This window comes from Linepithema humile, chromosome 3 (assembly GCF_040581485.1).
Source record: "Linepithema humile isolate Giens D197 chromosome 3, Lhum_UNIL_v1.0, whole genome shotgun sequence".
In the NCBI taxonomy this organism is placed as follows: domain Eukaryota; kingdom Metazoa; phylum Arthropoda; class Insecta; order Hymenoptera; family Formicidae; genus Linepithema; species Linepithema humile.
Genome location: NC_090130.1, coordinates 23,482,275 through 23,500,125, shown reverse-complemented (window position 1 = coordinate 23,500,125; position 17,851 = coordinate 23,482,275). Strand labels below are relative to the sequence as shown.

General features: G+C 42.3%; 2 protein-coding genes across 2 annotated transcripts; one reads left to right on the top strand and one right to left on the bottom strand.

Moving 5' to 3' along the window:
- Window positions 1-1,118: 1,118 nt before the first annotated feature.
- On the bottom strand, window positions 1,119-16,550 carry LOC105668768 (putative leucine-rich repeat-containing protein DDB_G0290503). Its single transcript, XM_012361305.2, has 10 exons — window positions 16,326-16,550; window positions 9,340-9,684; window positions 8,696-8,918; window positions 7,820-8,363; window positions 4,926-7,439; window positions 3,230-4,847; window positions 2,951-3,037; window positions 2,147-2,403; window positions 1,940-2,023; window positions 1,119-1,727 (listed from the first exon to the last, which is right to left on the bottom strand). The coding sequence occupies exons 2-10, from the start codon at window positions 9,602-9,604 to the stop codon at window positions 1,386-1,388; spliced, it is 5,934 nt and encodes a 1,977-aa protein (XP_012216728.2). The 5' UTR covers window positions 9,605-9,684; window positions 16,326-16,550; the 3' UTR covers window positions 1,119-1,385.
- On the top strand, window positions 10,690-16,441 carry LOC105668773 (227 kDa spindle- and centromere-associated protein-like). The gene is made up of 3 exons (XM_012361312.2): window positions 10,690-11,040; window positions 11,168-15,230; window positions 15,506-16,441. The coding sequence occupies exons 2-3, from the start codon at window positions 11,194-11,196 to the stop codon at window positions 15,585-15,587; spliced, it is 4,119 nt and encodes a 1,372-aa protein (XP_012216735.2). The 5' UTR covers window positions 10,690-11,040; window positions 11,168-11,193; the 3' UTR covers window positions 15,588-16,441.
- Window positions 16,551-17,851: the final 1,301 nt, after the last annotated feature.

The window sequence follows — 17,851 nt, the reverse complement described above, 5'->3', positions numbered from 1 at the left end:
ATGATTAAACATATTTTATTTTTAAAAAATATTACATTTGATTGCTATACCAAACAGCAATCTCTCATATTTGATTAATTTTTCGTTTAAAAAGAAAAAACATTCCATCGTTTAACGCATAGAATTTCGTGAAAATCTTCTTACTGCATAAGCAGAATCTCAGTACGTGCGTAACGATTAGCAGATACCGCACCGCCCGGCGCATTCCGCTCGATAAATTCGCAGTTATTTTTTTTTAAATGCCAACTGCCGAACTAATTTTCCCACAACTGTTATATATGCCGTGCGCAATTCCGCGTGATCATCGCTCATCTTCGCGGGCGTCGGCGATTAAAATAAATAAAAATATTGTTTTATAAAATCACCGCTGTTATATGATACGGCGATCGTGTAGCATTCTGCCGGTCGTTAATCTCACGACCATATCTACTGCGGCGTGATTCGCGCTCCGCAAACACGTAAAAACCAAGATTGAACTGCGAAAACAAATTAGCGCGATACATCGAATAGCGCGCATTGGGTCGAACATAAGAGGATTCGCTCTTGTGTCTTGTAAAAAAGAAGAAAAAAAAGAATATTCGATTTCGCAATACTGCGCGTACATCCACAGCGCGTCAATGTGGCCGCTCTCGCGGCGGAGCTCTCGGCATTTTACGAGTTTATTTCGATTCCACGCGTTGGACGCACAATTAAACGAATTTCGACAATTCGTTTATCGTTTGATCTACCCGCGCATTTCAATTATATGTTTACCCTTTGTCGATGGCATTCGCCTTCCTATTGAGCCCGCGCGCGCGCGCTCACGCACTCCGATGGCCGCACCGACGAGCCCGGTAAAGTCGCGGGAACGGATGCGGTACAATATACAATTGAATTAATCTCGATCGAACACAGCGCGACCTCCGAAATGAAACAGGAAATCACGTTATCGCACGTGGCGACGTGCACAAGTGCGCGCTACCAAACAAGCAGCTCTCATTAGTTGTTATTGTACGATCGTGATTAGCAACAAAATCGTTGCTGCTGAATATGGTGCGTTATCACGATTATATGGCTGGAAGATTATAGGAGTTTCGAAGGGAGAACACGTGTTGGCCGGATTCTATTGAAAGAGGCTATTATAATCGAGGAACACGCTATTTTATTTCATCTCTTTCGCTCCGCTGATTTAATTACGAAGCCACAGCGACCGAAAAATTGATTCGAAATTATTAAATTATTCCGAATCACATATGCGAATCGCAGTACAGTGAATATTGATCGTATTCTTATATCGTCTTTTATTTTCTACACTGAACTGGTGCGGCGAAAAAGAATGTAAAGAACATTTCGTTCTGTTGCTACGAGAACTGGCTTAAAGCCGCTTTCAATGCGTGTTGTCGGCTTCACGTCGAATCATCCATGGTGACGCGGAGAGTCAAGTTGCGTCTTTTTTCGAGATTCATCCGATCGGAGATTCGAATCAGGTTAGCTTGCTCGTGGCGCAGAGCCCGTCTTAATTCCTGCAGCTTCCACCCCGCTTCAATCTGCTTCTCGGCTATTTGCTTCTGCAGAGCGGCGATCCGCCGGTTTAAAGCGTCGTAATCCACCCTCAGCGGATCGCCGTCGCGGTGCCAATTAATCGCCGATCGATCGCAGACCGCAGGACCGCTATCTTGTTGCACCATGTTTGAAGTCAGCAGACAGATTTTATCGTGTAGCTCGGCCAGTTGCGTCAGCGTCAAAGACTGAAAAGCGCAAATGCGAAATCTTTCGAGTGCGTTAATCAACAAATCATTCGCGTTTTGAAAAATAATCATATATCTATTGCAACCGCTGCATATCAATAGAGAAGAAGGGAGTAAAGAGAGAGAAATCGGTATAAGATTTAATAGATGTAAAGGAACGTGAAGCGACGTGAACTCTAGCGAGATGAACTCTTATCACTGCACGTACGTACCTTAAGCCAAGATTCAGGGTCAAAAGCTGCAAGCTCATCGCCATTATCCGCACCTGCAACCTTGGTAACTTCCACACCGAGCTCCTAGAAACGATTCATTTCCAGCGTTAATATGCAAGTAGGAAATTTCGAATTAGCCTTTTGATAAATCATGAAACCGAGAGGCGCGCATTAAATTATATAAACGCTGTCTCTTGTTATTCTCACCGACAATCGCTTTATGTAACTCTCGTTGTCCCTCCTGCATTCGGCGAGCAGTCGTAATAATTTATCAACGCTCTGCACTTCGACTTCCGTCTGATAAATATTCTCCGCCAGCCTTTGCGATTCTCTTAGTAACTCGACGATGGACGGCACTGTCCAGCGCTCGATCTTGAAATCGTAGTCAAACATTGCCGCCATCGCGGGTTTCGTAGGAATTTTACCGTTTACGTAAAACAGGTAATCGCGCACACGGTGCATAGCTGTTATCGCAAGAACAAATACGAGCGAATTTACAGAAAATGTTCAGTCATATATCTTATTCGTGTCATTTCTTATCTCAAAATCTAGTTATGCATTGTCATCCCGGTGTGAAAATTATTTAATACATATGATTTTTAATGACGTTATGTAATTAATGAAACATAACGACTTCCGAAACCTTCATGTTTCTTAATGAAATCTTAGTAATCATTTACAAGAATTTATATCTTATGAGATCTCCGTTCTAATTATTGAAGTATGTTATTTTAAAACATTTGAATTAATAATTACTAAATTTTTTCACAAATCTATGAAAGAGATGTATCTCAAACAGAGAAAAAGAGAGTTTTTGTAAATTTAACGTTTTATACATGTGTACATCTTTTCGAAAACGATCTTATCATTTAGAGAGTTTGCAAAATTGTTGAAACGTTTAACTTATTAAGATATTAATCCAGCTAATTAGAACTATAAATAGGAACTTTCGAGCTTCTATAGTGCAATAGAAACAACAAAACATTTGGAAAGTTTTTATGCAAGTTTTACCATCACATTGCTTTTCAATCTGTTTTCTTAGTAATTCATTCGCCTTAACGAAGTCGCCGCATTCATCCGGTTTAACCACGCCGGCTTCTGGAATTATAAAGATATTTTCTTTTTAATACGCAGCCGGTGAATTCAACGGCGAGAAAAAGACTGACTAAAAACCACAAATAAAACGCATTGCAATTATGTCCATTATAATTTAAACTGCCACGACAGAAATCATGAATATTTTGTTATTTATAACTTTAATATTTTTTTTGTTAAAAAACTCGTACAAACCTGCAATAGGAGAAAGAGAACTACTCATCAATTTGATGTTCTCGCTCTGCAAATTGCTGATTTGTTCGTTTAAACGATCAATCTCCGCTCGACAGCGATCCAGTTCGGATTTCAACTCTGAGTTTTTAATGCGCAGGGTGCTATTTTCGGCAAACAACATTCGCATTTCATCCTCCGTCTTAATTTCTCGATCGCCTTGCTCGAGATAATCTGCTATTTCGTCCTGTTGAGCTTTCAAGCGACCTAATTCCAATTTAAGACCGTCATTGGTAATCTTTAATTTACCATTCTCTTCCTCGGCACGCTTTAAATTGTCCCGCACGCCATCTATCTCGGTCGTCAATCTCTTCAATTCGTCTCTAAGATTGTCGACCACAAAATCAGCTTCCGATTTCTCGATATCTTTCCTTAATTTACCGATCTCGTTTTGTGCCCTTCTTAGTTCGCGCCGCAATTCCTCATTTTCTGTCGTCAACTTTTCTAAATCTCGTCGCGCTTTATCACGCTCCGCTCTCGATTCCGTCAGATCATCCTTCAGTTTATCCAACTTGATCCGAGCATTATCTAACTCGGCACTTGTGTTCTTATTTTCGTCCTTTAATCTACCGTATTCCTGCCTCAATTTGTCGCTCTCCGTTTTCAGCCGAATCGTTTCGTTTCTCTGGCTATCGTTTTCGGTTACGGCTTTTTCCAAATCCGCGCGCAAGGCCATCGCTCGATCCTCCGAAGCTGCCAACTCGATTGTCAGTCGTTCGTTGTCCCTCTGGTATCTATTCAAATCGTCTCGAAACTGAGCCAAAACGTCCTTTAAAGCATTTAATTCCGTTAAAGCGGCGTTTCTGCCTGTCTTCTCTGCGTTTAGATCCTTGATTAAGTCGTCAAGCTGTATTCGTGCGTCTTCGGCCTTTGCAGATGCAGCTTGAGCTTTCGCGTCGTTCGCCTCCTTTTCAATCTTCTCTTTTTCACTTGACAAATCAGCAAGCTGCCCTTCTAGAAATCTAATCTTCATTTCAGCATCGCCGAGTATTTTCCTCAATTCATCAATCTCTTCGTGCAATTTGCTACGCAAATTCTCGCATTTATCGAGGTTATTCTTCGCCGTTGTGAGATTGAACTTGCAAGAATCGAGTTCCGCCGCTAGTTTAGCATTGTCAGTTCTCAAAGCAGTGTTTTCATTTTCCAATACGATATACCGTTTATTCGTATCGTCCAGTTTCTTCTTCAAACTCTCATTTTCCGCGCGTGTTTTATCCAATTCCGCCTTTAACGCTGTTAATTCGCCGCTTAAAACGATTGTCTCTTTCGCAGCAGCCTCTCTCGCAATTTTATCCGATACAATTTCTTTACCTAACCTACTCACTTCCGCTCGTAAACCGTGTAATTCGTTCAGAAGCGCCTCTTTTTCATCCTGCAGCGCAGCCGCCCGATCTTGCGACCTCTTTGCCTCGTTCTGCGCGTCAATCGATGTCTTTCTTAAATCCTCCACTTCGCTATTCAGTGCGTCATTCGCTTGTTTAAGCGTATTCAGCTGGGTTTTAAGCTCTGCAATTTCTCCCTCGAGCTTAATCTTCTCATTTTTAAGATTAGTTTTCTCCTTCTCTAATGTTTGTCGCTCAACCTATGAATTTTAAGATAATTATTATCAAAAACAGAAAAAGTTTCGGAGGAAATATAAATGTAATCTAATTGTCTCTACCTCGCAGATGTTTAAATTTTCCTTTATCGTTTTGTTCTCGTTTGACAGCTTGTCTACGTTCATTTTGAACGTGTAACTTTCCGATTTCCAATATTCGATATCTTTTTCTAATTTAGATACGTGGGTTTGCAGATCAGATATAGTCTGTTTTAAATTATTACTTTCGCTCGTTATTTTGGCATTTGCTGCTCTTAGGCCCGACGATTTCTCTTCGAGGCTTAATAACTCTTTTTTGAGAGCGTCTGTCTCTTCTTTTAAAGCATGATTCTGCACTTTTAATTCATCAATCTTTGAGATAAAATTTTTCATCTCGCCTTTTAGCGCAGCCAATTCCTCCTGAATGTCTCGTTTGCCGGCAGTTTCTGCGTTTAGATCTAGTTTTAGTTCGCTGATCTCGTTTCGCAAAGCATTGATCTCGTTCTGCATCTTGCCGTTATCAGTTCGCAATGCAACGATCTGAGGTTCAAGAAACTCAATCTGATTCTCGGCGTCGCCGAGTTGTTTTCTTAATTTATTTACCTCGCTTATTGATAAATTTATTTGTTCCCTCAGTCCGCTCACCTCTATCTTCAGCTTATCATTTTCGTCTCTGTAATTATTTATCTCCGCTTTAATAGCTTCGCTCTCTACTTCCATTCGGTGGGCGTCCGCCCTGAGTTGTTCATTTATAACTTTCGCCTGTTTCAGTTCATTATTTAACCCAACCATTTCCCTCTGTAAATCTGCAACTTCGTTATTTGCTCTCATCAATTCGTTACCCGTATTGTCCATCGCTTTCTTCAGAGTTTCCATTTCGGACGATAATTTTGTTAATTCTTCTTTCCCATCATCCGCCTTCTGTAACAATTTTCTGTTCTCCGACTTCAACTTTGCCATTTCGCTCTGCAAAGCATCAAAGTCTGAGAGCAACTTGTTATTATTTACATTAGTCTTCTCCAATTCTTCTCTAAGAACTCCATTCTCGGCTCGAAACTTTTCCAACTGCTCCTTTGCGTCGTCCAACGCTACATTTGTATTAGACAATGCGTCTTTAAGACGGCTATTCTCGAATTTCAAGTAGTCCCATTCGGCTGTCAGATTGTCTCTATCGATTTTAGCAACAGCACTTGCATCTTCCAATTTATCATTCTCGATCTTCAGTCTATCCACCTCTTGTAACAGTCTATCGAGACCGTCTTTTAACGCGAGTCCTTCGGATTTTAATTGATTCACCTCTGCCGTCCGTTTCTCCAGTTCGTCCCTCAACTGCTTATTTTCAGATAACAATTGATCCATCCTTACTGTAAAATTATTACTTTCGCCTTTTTGAGCTTCCAGTTCCTTAATTATGTTATTAAGATTGTTTTTCAATACAACATTTTCCTCTCTAAGTTCGTTAGTCTCCAATTTAGCATTTTCCAATGTCTTCTTCAAGAATTCATTCTCAGCTCCGAGGCTATGCAAATTGTCTTTCGTGTTCCCCAGTTCTTCTTGCGCCACTTGAAATTTTTCTTCCACGAGACGCAGGTCAACGTTCAACTTATCGATCTCGCTTTTTAACTCGTTATTTTCCTCCTTCACTTCCTGCAGTTTTTCTTGTATTTTTCGGATTTCCTCATCTAACGATGCATTCCTATTGTTTAATTCGTCGCGTTCGGATTTCATTGTCTCAATACGCTCCTTCAGGGACTCGCTTTCATTGTTTAGTGCATTTACTTTTTTTCTCAAAGCTTCATTCTCGATTTTATCACGATCAGCTTCCGCACGCAATTTGTCAAATTCAGCTCGCTCTTTAATCAATCTCAGTTCGTCTTCCTGCAGTTTTTCGAATTGTGCGAATAAATCCAGCTGTTCCGCAGCGAGGAGCTTCTGAAGCGATTCATTCTTCAATGTTAGCTCTTTGTTTCTATCTTCCGATGTCTTTAAATCTAATTTCAACTTGTCAATTGCGTTCTTCAATTCATCGTTTTCAAGTTGTATCTCATTTACCGTATTTAGAAGATTCGTATTGTTACTTTGTAGCTTATCTAGCTGCGCCTTGCAATCCTCAAGATCCCTCTGCATGTCCTTCTTAGCGATCCGTTCACCGTTTCTAAGCATTGTCGAATCCTCCTCCAACTTGCGTATTCTGCTCAACGATTCGCCGTCGTCGCCGCGCTGCTTCTCATACTCGACTATTCTATCCCAGCATTCAGCAAGCTGATCCTCCAACTCCCCCGCACGCATCTTTAACCGCTCTATTTCCTTCTCGAAGATCGTTTCCTGCGCAACATACGCGTCGATTTTCGCCTGCGCGATTGCCAACTTCTCGCTACAATCCGTCTCGATTCTCTCTTTCTGCTCTAACAGCTCGATGATCTGATCGTTTCTCTCGGACACCACACTCCGTATCTTTCCCAGCTCATCGAGAAGTTCCTTCCTCTCCGCCTCGAGATTGTACATTTGGGACCTCATATCTTCCATCTCGCTTTGCAACTTACTCATGCCCAGCAGAGCCAGCTCAGACTGCCGCAGGCTCCCAAGTACCTCCGTAATCTGCAAACAAACGCCGAATTGTCACGAGTACTGTTGCGAGTTGGACAGGTACAAACATCTTCCGACATTTGTTGCATCGCGATGAAACAAAAGTCTGTATGTCAGCATAAAACATTCATGATTTTTAATCTTTTGCGTTTGACGTGGATTTGCTATGATTTTTCGCATAACTCTTTTAAAGCATGTGTGGTTAAATCAGCAAATTACATTTTTTAATTTTTATGAAATCAATTGTTACATCTGTCTCACTTTTATTGGCATTAAAATAAGAATCAAATATTAATTATAATATTAATTATTGATTTATTTGCCGAAATTAATTCGAATCGTAAAAGATTAGCAATTATCGACTTTAAGTATAAAGAAACAAAACAAAATGCCTTTTCGTCAAGTTTCTCAGGTTCCTCCTTTGTCTCAGCCACTTCATCAGTTACGGCCTCATGACGGACAGCCGTCGGAACGAAATCCGCCGCCAGCGCGACAGCTTTCCGGTCTTCAAGTTCGCTTTGCAGAGCCTCGGCATGAGCCGTTTTCACGTCCAATTGCCTTCTCAATTCAGCCAGAAGTACTTCACAGTTCTGAAGCCGACTCAGCAATGCCGATGTATCTATCGCTTCCTCGTCAGTAAATAGACGAACAACACTGTCTTTCTCGATTGGCGTAACCTCCTCCTTCACTGTACGGCGAATTTGCATTAGCTCGACTCGCAGACGCTCATTCTCCGTTCGTAGATCCTCGTAGCTCTCCGAGCGATCCAACACCGTCTGCATTGATCTCTCGACCGTAGACACCTGTTGATCAGCCTTCTGACCATCTTTCATTAACTCACGAAGCTTCGCCCTCAAACGGTTTAACGCCGCGCAGGAAGTATCCTCCTCAGCTTCCGCCAATTTCAGCTTCAGATGTGATATCGTGTCCCGCATTCTGTCGCGATATCAACAGTTTGCGCGTAATTATATCGACGTCTCGCGTTTAATGAAGATAGATGGTTTTCGAGGGGATACTACGAGCGAGCGAACTGTGATTAATCTTCTTTTAAAATCGCGCAACTTTGCCAAGTACGGAACAGAAAGGTCTAATCATCGCGATAATTCTTAAGCGATTAATTTGACATTAATTTCGCGTAAATTAAGTTTCATCTAGTTAATTAAATTATCAGCGACATTTTACGGTGGTTCTCTATCTATTATTTAAGCATTGCTGAGACGATATTTGAAAATAAATGTGAAATTTCAAAGTCAATTAGCATTACGTACTGTTTTTTCTCGGCAGCAAAGCGATCTCTCAACGCCGGTATTTTCTCCCTCACGTATTTAACTTTCTCGCACGGATCGTCGCGGCAATCTCGTTCAGCGAGGCTTTCCTCGAGGTTGCGGACTTTTTCCGCCAGTTCCTCATTTGCATTCTGCAACCTTTGGTTTTCCTCGCGGTAATGCACGAGCAAGGGATCGGGTCCCAATACCTCGTCGGGCTTCGCACCTATATGGAAATTATTTGACCGCCCGAAATACATTCTTAATCCTCTTTTTTTATAACTGAAAAAACACGGTCTCTCTCGCGCTGCGGGCTGCACACCGATGGCATTAATGCAAAGTTAAAAATGAAGAACAGGAGTGAAACTTTTATACAATCACGATACATTCATCGGCTAACTTGATTCAATTAAAAAAATATTTTTACTCCAATCTCGGATTGAAATACTTCGCGACCGTCCGAAGTAGAAGTTTTACTACGGAATCTTTTATGCAGAACCATTTCATAAATAGAATATGGAGCATCGGAAAAAATCGCGGCGTCAATATTACTCCTCGCGCAACTCAAATGACGCAAGAAATAACGTAAAGGAGCTTAAAAAGGGGGGAGAAAATTAAAATTCGGTTATAAAGTGGAGCATCGATACCGAGTGATCGTAGGGCTTGTTTCAGAGACCTATTTTCGCTCTCGAGCTGCAGCCGCTCCATGCGCCACTTCTTCATCTGGCACTTCATCACCGTGAGCTTTCGCAGGGCGAACGGTAGATCATAGATTTCCGCTTCCTTCGAGTCGTCGCTGAAGGGATTGTAGTTGCAGCAACAGCATGGCTCGTGCGGCGGCTCGATCGTCTTTCGCAGCCGCGGTGCGTGGCATCCGCATGGGCACAACGGCGGCGAGTATCGATCGCCCATGACCCGGCGCAATTTTGAGAACCGCGTTTTACGCTCCTTGCACGCCGTGCGTTTCCGACGACACGTTTCAGGATTTGTTTCTGAAATGTTATTGTTGCGTTCATTGAAGCGCGAAGGTTACCTGGCATTCAGCGTCGTCATGCTTTCTCCGGCATTATCGGGATGATAAGCAAATTATATGTGATGTGGGTCACAAGTTACTGATAACTCGAAATGCGTTATCATCGTTCGCGAAAAAGTTTGCCGCGATAAGATCTTGGAGGATGCGAGGTCGCGCAAGGCACGTCGCATTTGTGAAACGTCAGTCTTATTTTTAACATCGCTCGAGATTATTCTCGACGAGCTGAACACCAAGATCGATAAAACATATTTCGAGTTAATTAATTTTCGAACTCGAATATCGGCTAACTTAATTTCGAAGGTCTACGGCGAGATAAATAGCATTATTTTTGAATGTTGCATTAATAATAAAATAAACACGACTCATCTACTCTTGAATTTAACCATCGTGAATTTCAATCGCATTTCGAGAATCCCATGCGAGACTATCGTTGGTGGCTCATGGCGGCTTCTGGATGCCGAGCTATTAGAGCACATTATTATTACTCACCACGCACATTATTCACTAAGTTTCCCCCTCGCGAAGTTCACGCACCGGGAAACCGGAAGCGCCGTACGACTTACGTACGACCCATATAATTAAGCGGCCCGCTATAATTGAATTGCGCGCAGTATGCTCGGCAAGTCCTCGTTAGAACAGTCTTATTAGGTGTTCCGATATTGAGGGGTTCGGCGTAGCGATACTGAACGCTTCTTAAGTTTCGAGAGTTTCGAGAGCACTTGGACCATGGGTCGGTTCCGTTCGAGAACTTATCGAGAGGGCCCGTCATCAATTAAATCTGCGCGGTAATTGCAAAGGAAGGAGGAAAACACGGGCGCGGTGCCGGGGTGTTTCGTAACTTCACGGAACTTTGCGCCGCGCTTTTTGCCCGGCGCACGCCACATTACTCGTGCAAAATCAGCGTTTCATTAATCGAATTGCCGTAACGGAACAATGCACGGGCTTTTACAAGATGCACGCGTACAAATATACCGCGCAATTTGTTAACAAATTCCAAAACGTACTGAATACAATCTCTTTTCTTCTTTTATCGCCTGCACGCGAGAATCGATTTCTCACTTTCAGATGCATTCGCTTCTTCGCGTACAAAAATTTTCAAGTATTAATTTTTGCATCAAGTATTTGTGGAAATTTTAAAACTTTTATTATAACATAATTTTCATACATGTATTTTAATGAAAAATATTCAATATTTATACCAATGCCCATCGATGTTTATATTAAATTCATAAACAATACTCACACAACGTTAACCGTACAACGCAATATTCCCAAAAATTAATTAATAATAATTCAAACGAAAACGTGCAGGAAGGTAAATTTATATATAATTTGATAATCACATCAATCAATTTCCAATGTGTAAATTTTTGATAATTATCTTTTGACATTAATGTTTGGCGAAATTTATTAATTTGCAATTTGGTTATAAATCGCGTCAGCCTAGGAAAATTTAAAAAGCGGCAAAATGAGTGACAAATATCTCGACAATTATCTGCCGGTGATCGCGATTGACGTCGCTCTCGAGGAGAAGACGAGAACTGCGAAGATGGCAGCCGCGACCTTGCGCAAGCTGCACAACGCGATGCAGCAGGTGAAGGATTGGCGAGACGATAGCGCGAAATTAAAGAGCAATATCTGGCGGATGAAAATGGCTCTGCGTGCGGATGACAAGAACGAAAACGATGGCCGGCAGATCGACCCTTTGATCGCGCATCAGAGGACGGAGATCAGCCGGCTGGAGCAGGCAAACGACGCTTTGGAGAACGAAGTATCGAACTTGAAGCGCGCACTGACGAAAGCCGAGGACGACATCGCGCGTATTGCTGTCCGTGAAATAGGAGACAAGATCGCCAGGATCGAGAACGAATTCTCACAACAAAAAGAACGTTTGAACGACGAGATCTTGTGTCTGAGGAAACGTTTGAAAGAGGCCGAGGAGAGTCGGACGAGCGTCAGGGGTGAGCTAACAGAGTTTGCGAAGGGCGATCGAACGATTGAGACGGTGTTCGCGAACGCGATCGGCAAAATTGTCGAGACGATCGTCAGTCTGTCGGAGGGTCTCGTGAACGTCAGCGAGGACTTGTACAGATTCAAAACGAAGAATAGAAGTCTGCGCCGCAGACTGCACCGATTGAGGGCCATGCTGCGATCGAAGTGCGGCAGCGGCGCGGAATATCGGAGGAGAATTGGCGAATTGAACAATCTCGCGGAACAATTGACGAGGGACATGAACCGGTTGAAAGTTATCCGCGAGAACGCGGACTGCGGCGGTGGTTCAGACACCGCGGATATTCGAGACATTGTTCGACACGTCGAGCGCCTAATGAACGACCTGAGGAACAATTTGAAGAGTGATCACGAGGCGATGATCGCCGCCGGCGACCCGGATTGTTTGAAATACATGAAGAAAGTAATTGATCTAAAAATAAATTTGAAAGTGCTATCCGTGAAGCTTAGACGGTCGAATGCGTCGATGCATAAAGAATCGCTCGAGAATCTCCAGCGCGAGAAGCGTCTGGAAGCAACTTCCTTATTGGACGAATTCTTGAAGAAAATCGACACCGAGATCGGAAAGCTGAAGGTAAAACCGATGGACAAGTATTGCAGAATCGGCGGTGTCAGTGGCTCGCAGTACATGACGAAAGTCGTGGAGCTCGAAAATATCGTTAGAAAATCGGCCACGGTGTTTACCGTCTTGAAGGAGAATCCGCTGAGAATTTTGAATACCGATGAAAAAATCATGGACGAACTTGAGAACTTGATCGAACGACTGTGCTGCAAAATAAACGATCTCGAGATCCTCGACGATCGCGCGAATCTGCGCGAAAGAATCGATCAACTTGAAGCTGTAATAACGCATCTAAAATTGGAATTGATAGAAAAGAACGAACGTATAAATACGCTGAACGATGAATACGCGAGCATCGAGTCAACGTTGGAAAAAGATCGTAAAAGACACGAAATAGTCATCGCCGACATGCGTCGGGAGAATGACGGCCTCCAAGAGGACATAAAGAAGAAGGAGCAAGAAATATCGGGGCTGTCGCGCGAACGCGAACATTCCGAGCGACGTGTCGCGGGAATGCAACTGATGAAGGCTGAAATTGATGCGGTGAGAAAAAAATTGCAGGGCTTTTACGACGACAAAGAGGCGCTGTTAAGGGAGACGGAAAGGATGCGCGATATTCTCCGCGCGAGAGACAAGGAAATTGAGAATATTATTACCGAGCGGGACGCGCTGGGCGGTGCTCTCGGGGCCGAGGTGAAGGGCCTGTGGATGAAACTTGAGATCGCTTCCGACGAAAATGTAAAACTGAAAAGTATAATTGACGGACTTGAGAAACAGGCGGAACCGGGCGAGCGACGGGACAAATTGAAAAGTTCAGCGGAGGAGGGCGACGGGGAGAGCGAGGGAGACAATGGCGAGCGTTCGCGGGACCGTGCACGAAACCTCAGGGACGAATTAGAGCGCTTGAAAGCCAAGTCGAATGAGTCTAAAATAAGCCTGAACGAGGCGAATAAGCGGATCGACCATTTGAAGCGCGAGCTGGATGAAGCCGTCGGCGACAAAGCGCAGCTGCGGGGGGAGATTTCTGATCTCAAGTCTAACGAGCAGTCGTTGACGTATCGATTGAACGTCCAGACAAGCGCCGGCGAGGAAACATCGAGGGAATCCGAGAGGGTGATGGCGGAGAACAAAGCGCTGGCGAGCGAAGTCAAACAGCTTCGAAACGAGAAAGAACAACTTGAGGCGGAGTTGTCGGAGTTGAGAACCGAAAAAGGATTGCTGGATAGGTCAATGGCCGCTGCCAATAACAAGTGCGCCGCGCTCGAGGATCAAGTTAACAAATTTAAGTCCGAGTGTAACGGCCTTCGGGAGAAGATAAGCGAGCGCGAAACCGCCATGGAGAATTTAAAGTTCGAGTTGGAGAAGGTGCGGGTGGAACTGGAAAACGCGGCCGTCGAAGCGGCGCGTCTGCGAACGGAGAACTCGGGGCTGGTCGGCGATCTGGATGCTCTGTCGCTGCGGAACACCGGCACCGAGGAGCGCGTACGAGTGCTGTTGACAGAAAAGAACGACCTGGCGACGCGTATTAACGAGCTTGATGATGAGAGCGTCGACCTGCGAGAGCGGTTGAATAAGGCGAGAGCGGAGAATGAATATTTTTCCATGGAATTGAATAAATCAAGGGTCGAAAATGACAAAGCGAAAGCGGAAAACGCCCGCTTGCAGGCTACCTGCGACCAGCTGCGGGGTGAGCGGGACGACTCGCGGAAGAGAGTTAATGAAATCGGCAGCAAGTGCAGAGTGGTCGGTAATCAACTGAAAATCCAGCGAATGAAGTATGAGGCGCTGCGGTTTGCCGCGGCCGCGTTACACCGCGAAAGTAACGATCGCCGAGGTCACTTAAAGAAGATGGATACTCTTGCGATGAATCCCCGCGAGCAGGGATTCGCGGACGCTCGTAACGAGATTAAACGCGGGCAGGATTACTCAGATGCCGCGCGTACGTGCATAAAGCTGGCCGAAATTGGCGGGCGGAGGGACGGCAGCGAAACAGAATTCAAAGTAGAATCTGATACGTACATGAACCGTGATAACAAAGCGAAGATCAAAGATGGGCCGAAGAACGAACTAAAAAGCCCGAGTGCCGAGAATAAGGCTTTGAAACTGAAGCAGGCGAATTTGGGATACGGGAACCCCGACGTCATGATGGAACTGGCTCGCACAGAAGACGGATTCGAACGTTTGGTCGCGCGGACGAGAGAATCTGCTGACGAGGAAATTATCGGCTCCGTTCTGAAAAAATTCGAAATTATAAATATTCTCTGCGAAAAAGAGACAAACAATTATTCGAGTTATTTCAACGATCCGCGGATGCTCGAAGATAAGGAAAGAACCGCGGCGGTCGGTATCGATCAGCTGGTAGTCGAGAATAGAGCACTGAAGACGGAAGTAGATATTCTACGTAGTGATCTCAACTTCAGTTTGACGGACGGCGAGAAAACGAGGATCGACTTCGGTAGAGCGACGGAGGAGATTCGGGCTTTGAAATTCGAGCTGATGAATCTAAGGGACGAGAAAGCAGCGTTGAGGTCGCGGCTCGAGATGTTTAAGGGAGAATTAGACGCATTGAAATCCGAGAGGCTGGCGTTAAAGGATGAGCTCGCTGCTTCGAGGAAATCGAACTTCGATCTTAGGCTCAAGGTGAACGATTTGCGGAGTGCTAACGAAAAATTGAAAGAGACAAATGCGGGATTAGAGAGTCGTCTACAGGATGCATCGAGAAAGATAAATGAGTGCACCGCGATATCCAAAGCATCGGATAAGAGTTCGAGAAATAATTTTGTAAGCGCACTGAATGATAGCTTAAAGAATAGTTTTACGAAAGGAAATCTGCAGACAATCAGCAAACGACTGAATCGAACCGAGCATGTCACCTCCGAGAATTCTGAATTGCAATCTATCGAAAAGAATCTGCGACACATTGAAGATCAAAAGTAAATACAAGTTCTGAAAAATTGATATAAATACTAAAATAAATTTTATACATAATGTACAGTAACTTGCAGAATTTTTTTATTTTTGTTCGATTCTATTATTTAATTCACATTATAAAATAATTTTCATTAAGAATGAAAACTTGATTGAAACGTAAAAAAACAGTAAAAAAATAGCTCGCAATAAATAAAATTACAGACTGAAATAAAATGTTACGTTTCAATAATTTATTATACTTGAAGCGTGCTCTACTTATATGCTTTGCTTGTTAAAGGTTTTGTGCAAACTGCAGTTCTTCTAAAATTCATGAAGGTAACTCATGTCCTCATGGTGGCAAGCACCAAGAATCGTTTTAAGAGCGACCGACAAAACCTCCTGAAAGCGCGCAGCTACTTCATCTTCAGCGTTTTAGGGCGACGGGAGTAGTTAAAGCCAAACAGGACAATGACAACAGCGGCGTGACGACGATAAGGACGAAGCGGTGTCGGTGGAGCGCGTAATAATGCATTAATCGCGCGCGCATGTCGGGCCATTATCGCATACTCTACGACCACGGCGTCACGTCGAAAATCCTCGTCTGAGATTATTTCAGCAAAAAGCTAAAGCTCGCTTTGCCGCATAGTTGGTGCTCATCTATCATTCCCCTAGACTGCTAGAGTGCGACGTGGCGCGTTGCAAATGAGTGGGTTAGTCCCCGCGCACTCCCGCAATCATATCCTTTTTACATCTCGGTTCTCGACCTTTAATCTTGACTCTTTATAAACCGCTGAAATTAGATTTCAACTTTTCACCGAGAAAAAGTAACGCTTCTTTTTCTTATTGAATTTACGAAACCCCTTTGGCGCGGACAGATAATGCGAAGTAATGATCAATGTTAAAGTTATTAATCCTTTAATTACCACGATGAATAGAAGCGCAGTTTCTGTGCAATTATTGTACTTGATTGTATCCTCTATTTTCTCTATTTTACCGAGTTTATGCGACATTCAGCTGTATTTTGCAAATGTTACGCGCAAGTTGTGCGCATACAATTGTTATTCGAACTAAAATGTTGAAATTTTTAATATTCTCAAGTTGAGCATTCTACTGCTTACTTTGAGAGATCTCCGATGCGCTGCAGTTACCAGACTGGAAAAAGCAGATTTATCCATGAAATATCATCGTTTTCTGAATTCTTCCGTTAGAATCTTCCGTCGTGCTCGATAAAAATGTCACGTGTATTCACATAAATTAAACAAGAAAAAATAAACCTTATTATACTGCTTTGACTAGTGAATTTTCGTTATTAATTGAGCAAAATTTCAATTGTAATTACAAGATTCTGTTCCTTTGCCGTAAGAGCTCACAGTGATCTTACTTTATCGCAATTAGACAAGCATATGTTCAGTAACGAGTTAGTGCTATTTAGTGCGCACTTATCTCTGCGAAGAGACAGGCGACTCATTAACTAACAAAGGACGAAATATCTGTATATAACTGTCGTGTACATTACTTGTATGTATAAGCATACGAGAGATATATCAAAGGATATATTTAAATACAATACAACCGAACTTTCCACTCCGAAATTAAACATTAAACGATGGAAAATCTCATCCACACATTTCTGGTCGTTTTATTATCATACTGATAAAAGTTATATTTGTTTTATTTTATATTTATTTTATTTTATATAAATATATATATTTTTATTATCAATCTTATACAATTTATCTGGAATAATAAATTAATAGATTTTCATAATAGAGACAATAAAAAAATAATATGTTTATAGTAACAATAATTTTAAATTTGTTTTAAAAAAAAAAAAAAAAAAAAATTTAGATACAATGCAATTAAATTTTCTACTCTTTCATTGAACGATAAGAATCCTTATATATCAAGACTTCCTCTTATCTTTTTTCTATTTTATTATGTAATAATTTTATATTTATCAAAATATTATACAATTTCTTTGAAGCTTTGAACTAATAACTTTTATAATATAAAATAAAATCAGATCGTATCGTTAAAGTGTAACTCTAATCGTATCTGACGGCGGAATAGCACCAAATATTATCTCGTTTAACAATAGTTTTGAACTCGAGTTGAAAAAAAAACTACGATAACCGTGCGTATGCAATTGCAGCTTGTGATAGCTTTATGCTCAGTTATGCAATACATGTAATTTTTTTACTACGTTACGCACACGACATACACCATCCACTGCCAGATAAAAGCGCACTCGATATGAAAACGTGTCCGGACGTATATTTTGTAATATCTTGCGTGATAAATCAACTGATCGCGTGTAACAGTGTACGTCACGCGCGTATAAAAACATTGAATTGTCGCAACGACAGATGTTACAATGGGTGGCCTCTTTGTTTTGTGACTTCGCACACGAGATATGCATCGATGCGAACTTTAGTTCGTGATTTTGCATTTTCGCAGATTAAATTATCCGGACATATATTATCTTATATAAATATCATCACGCGTCATGCGAGTAATCTGAAATTAGGACACGTCTTTTTCAGGTGAGATTAATTAATTTTGTTTCTAATCAAATTTATTATTTTATTTTTTTATTATTGTAATCTTGGATTCGTAGATTTCTTTTATTTTATATTTAATCTCT

Coding starts and splice junctions, on each gene's coding strand:
- LOC105668768 (XM_012361305.2), bottom strand. CDS start 9,604: ATGGGCGATCGATACTCGCCGCCGTTGTGCCCATGCGGATGCCACGCA. Junction 2,404..2,950: donor GATTGAAAAGCAATGTGATG/GTAAAACTTGCA, acceptor TTGCGATAACAG/CTATGCACCGTGTGCGCGAT. Junction 1,728..1,939: donor ACCCTGAATCTTGGCTTAAG/GTACGTACGTGC, acceptor TGCGCTTTTCAG/TCTTTGACGCTGACGCAACT.
- LOC105668773 (XM_012361312.2), top strand. CDS start 11,194: ATGAGTGACAAATATCTCGACAATTATCTGCCGGTGATCGCGATTGAC. Junction 15,231..15,505: donor CGACACATTGAAGATCAAAA/GTAAATACAAGT, acceptor TGCTTGTTAAAG/GTTTTGTGCAAACTGCAGTT.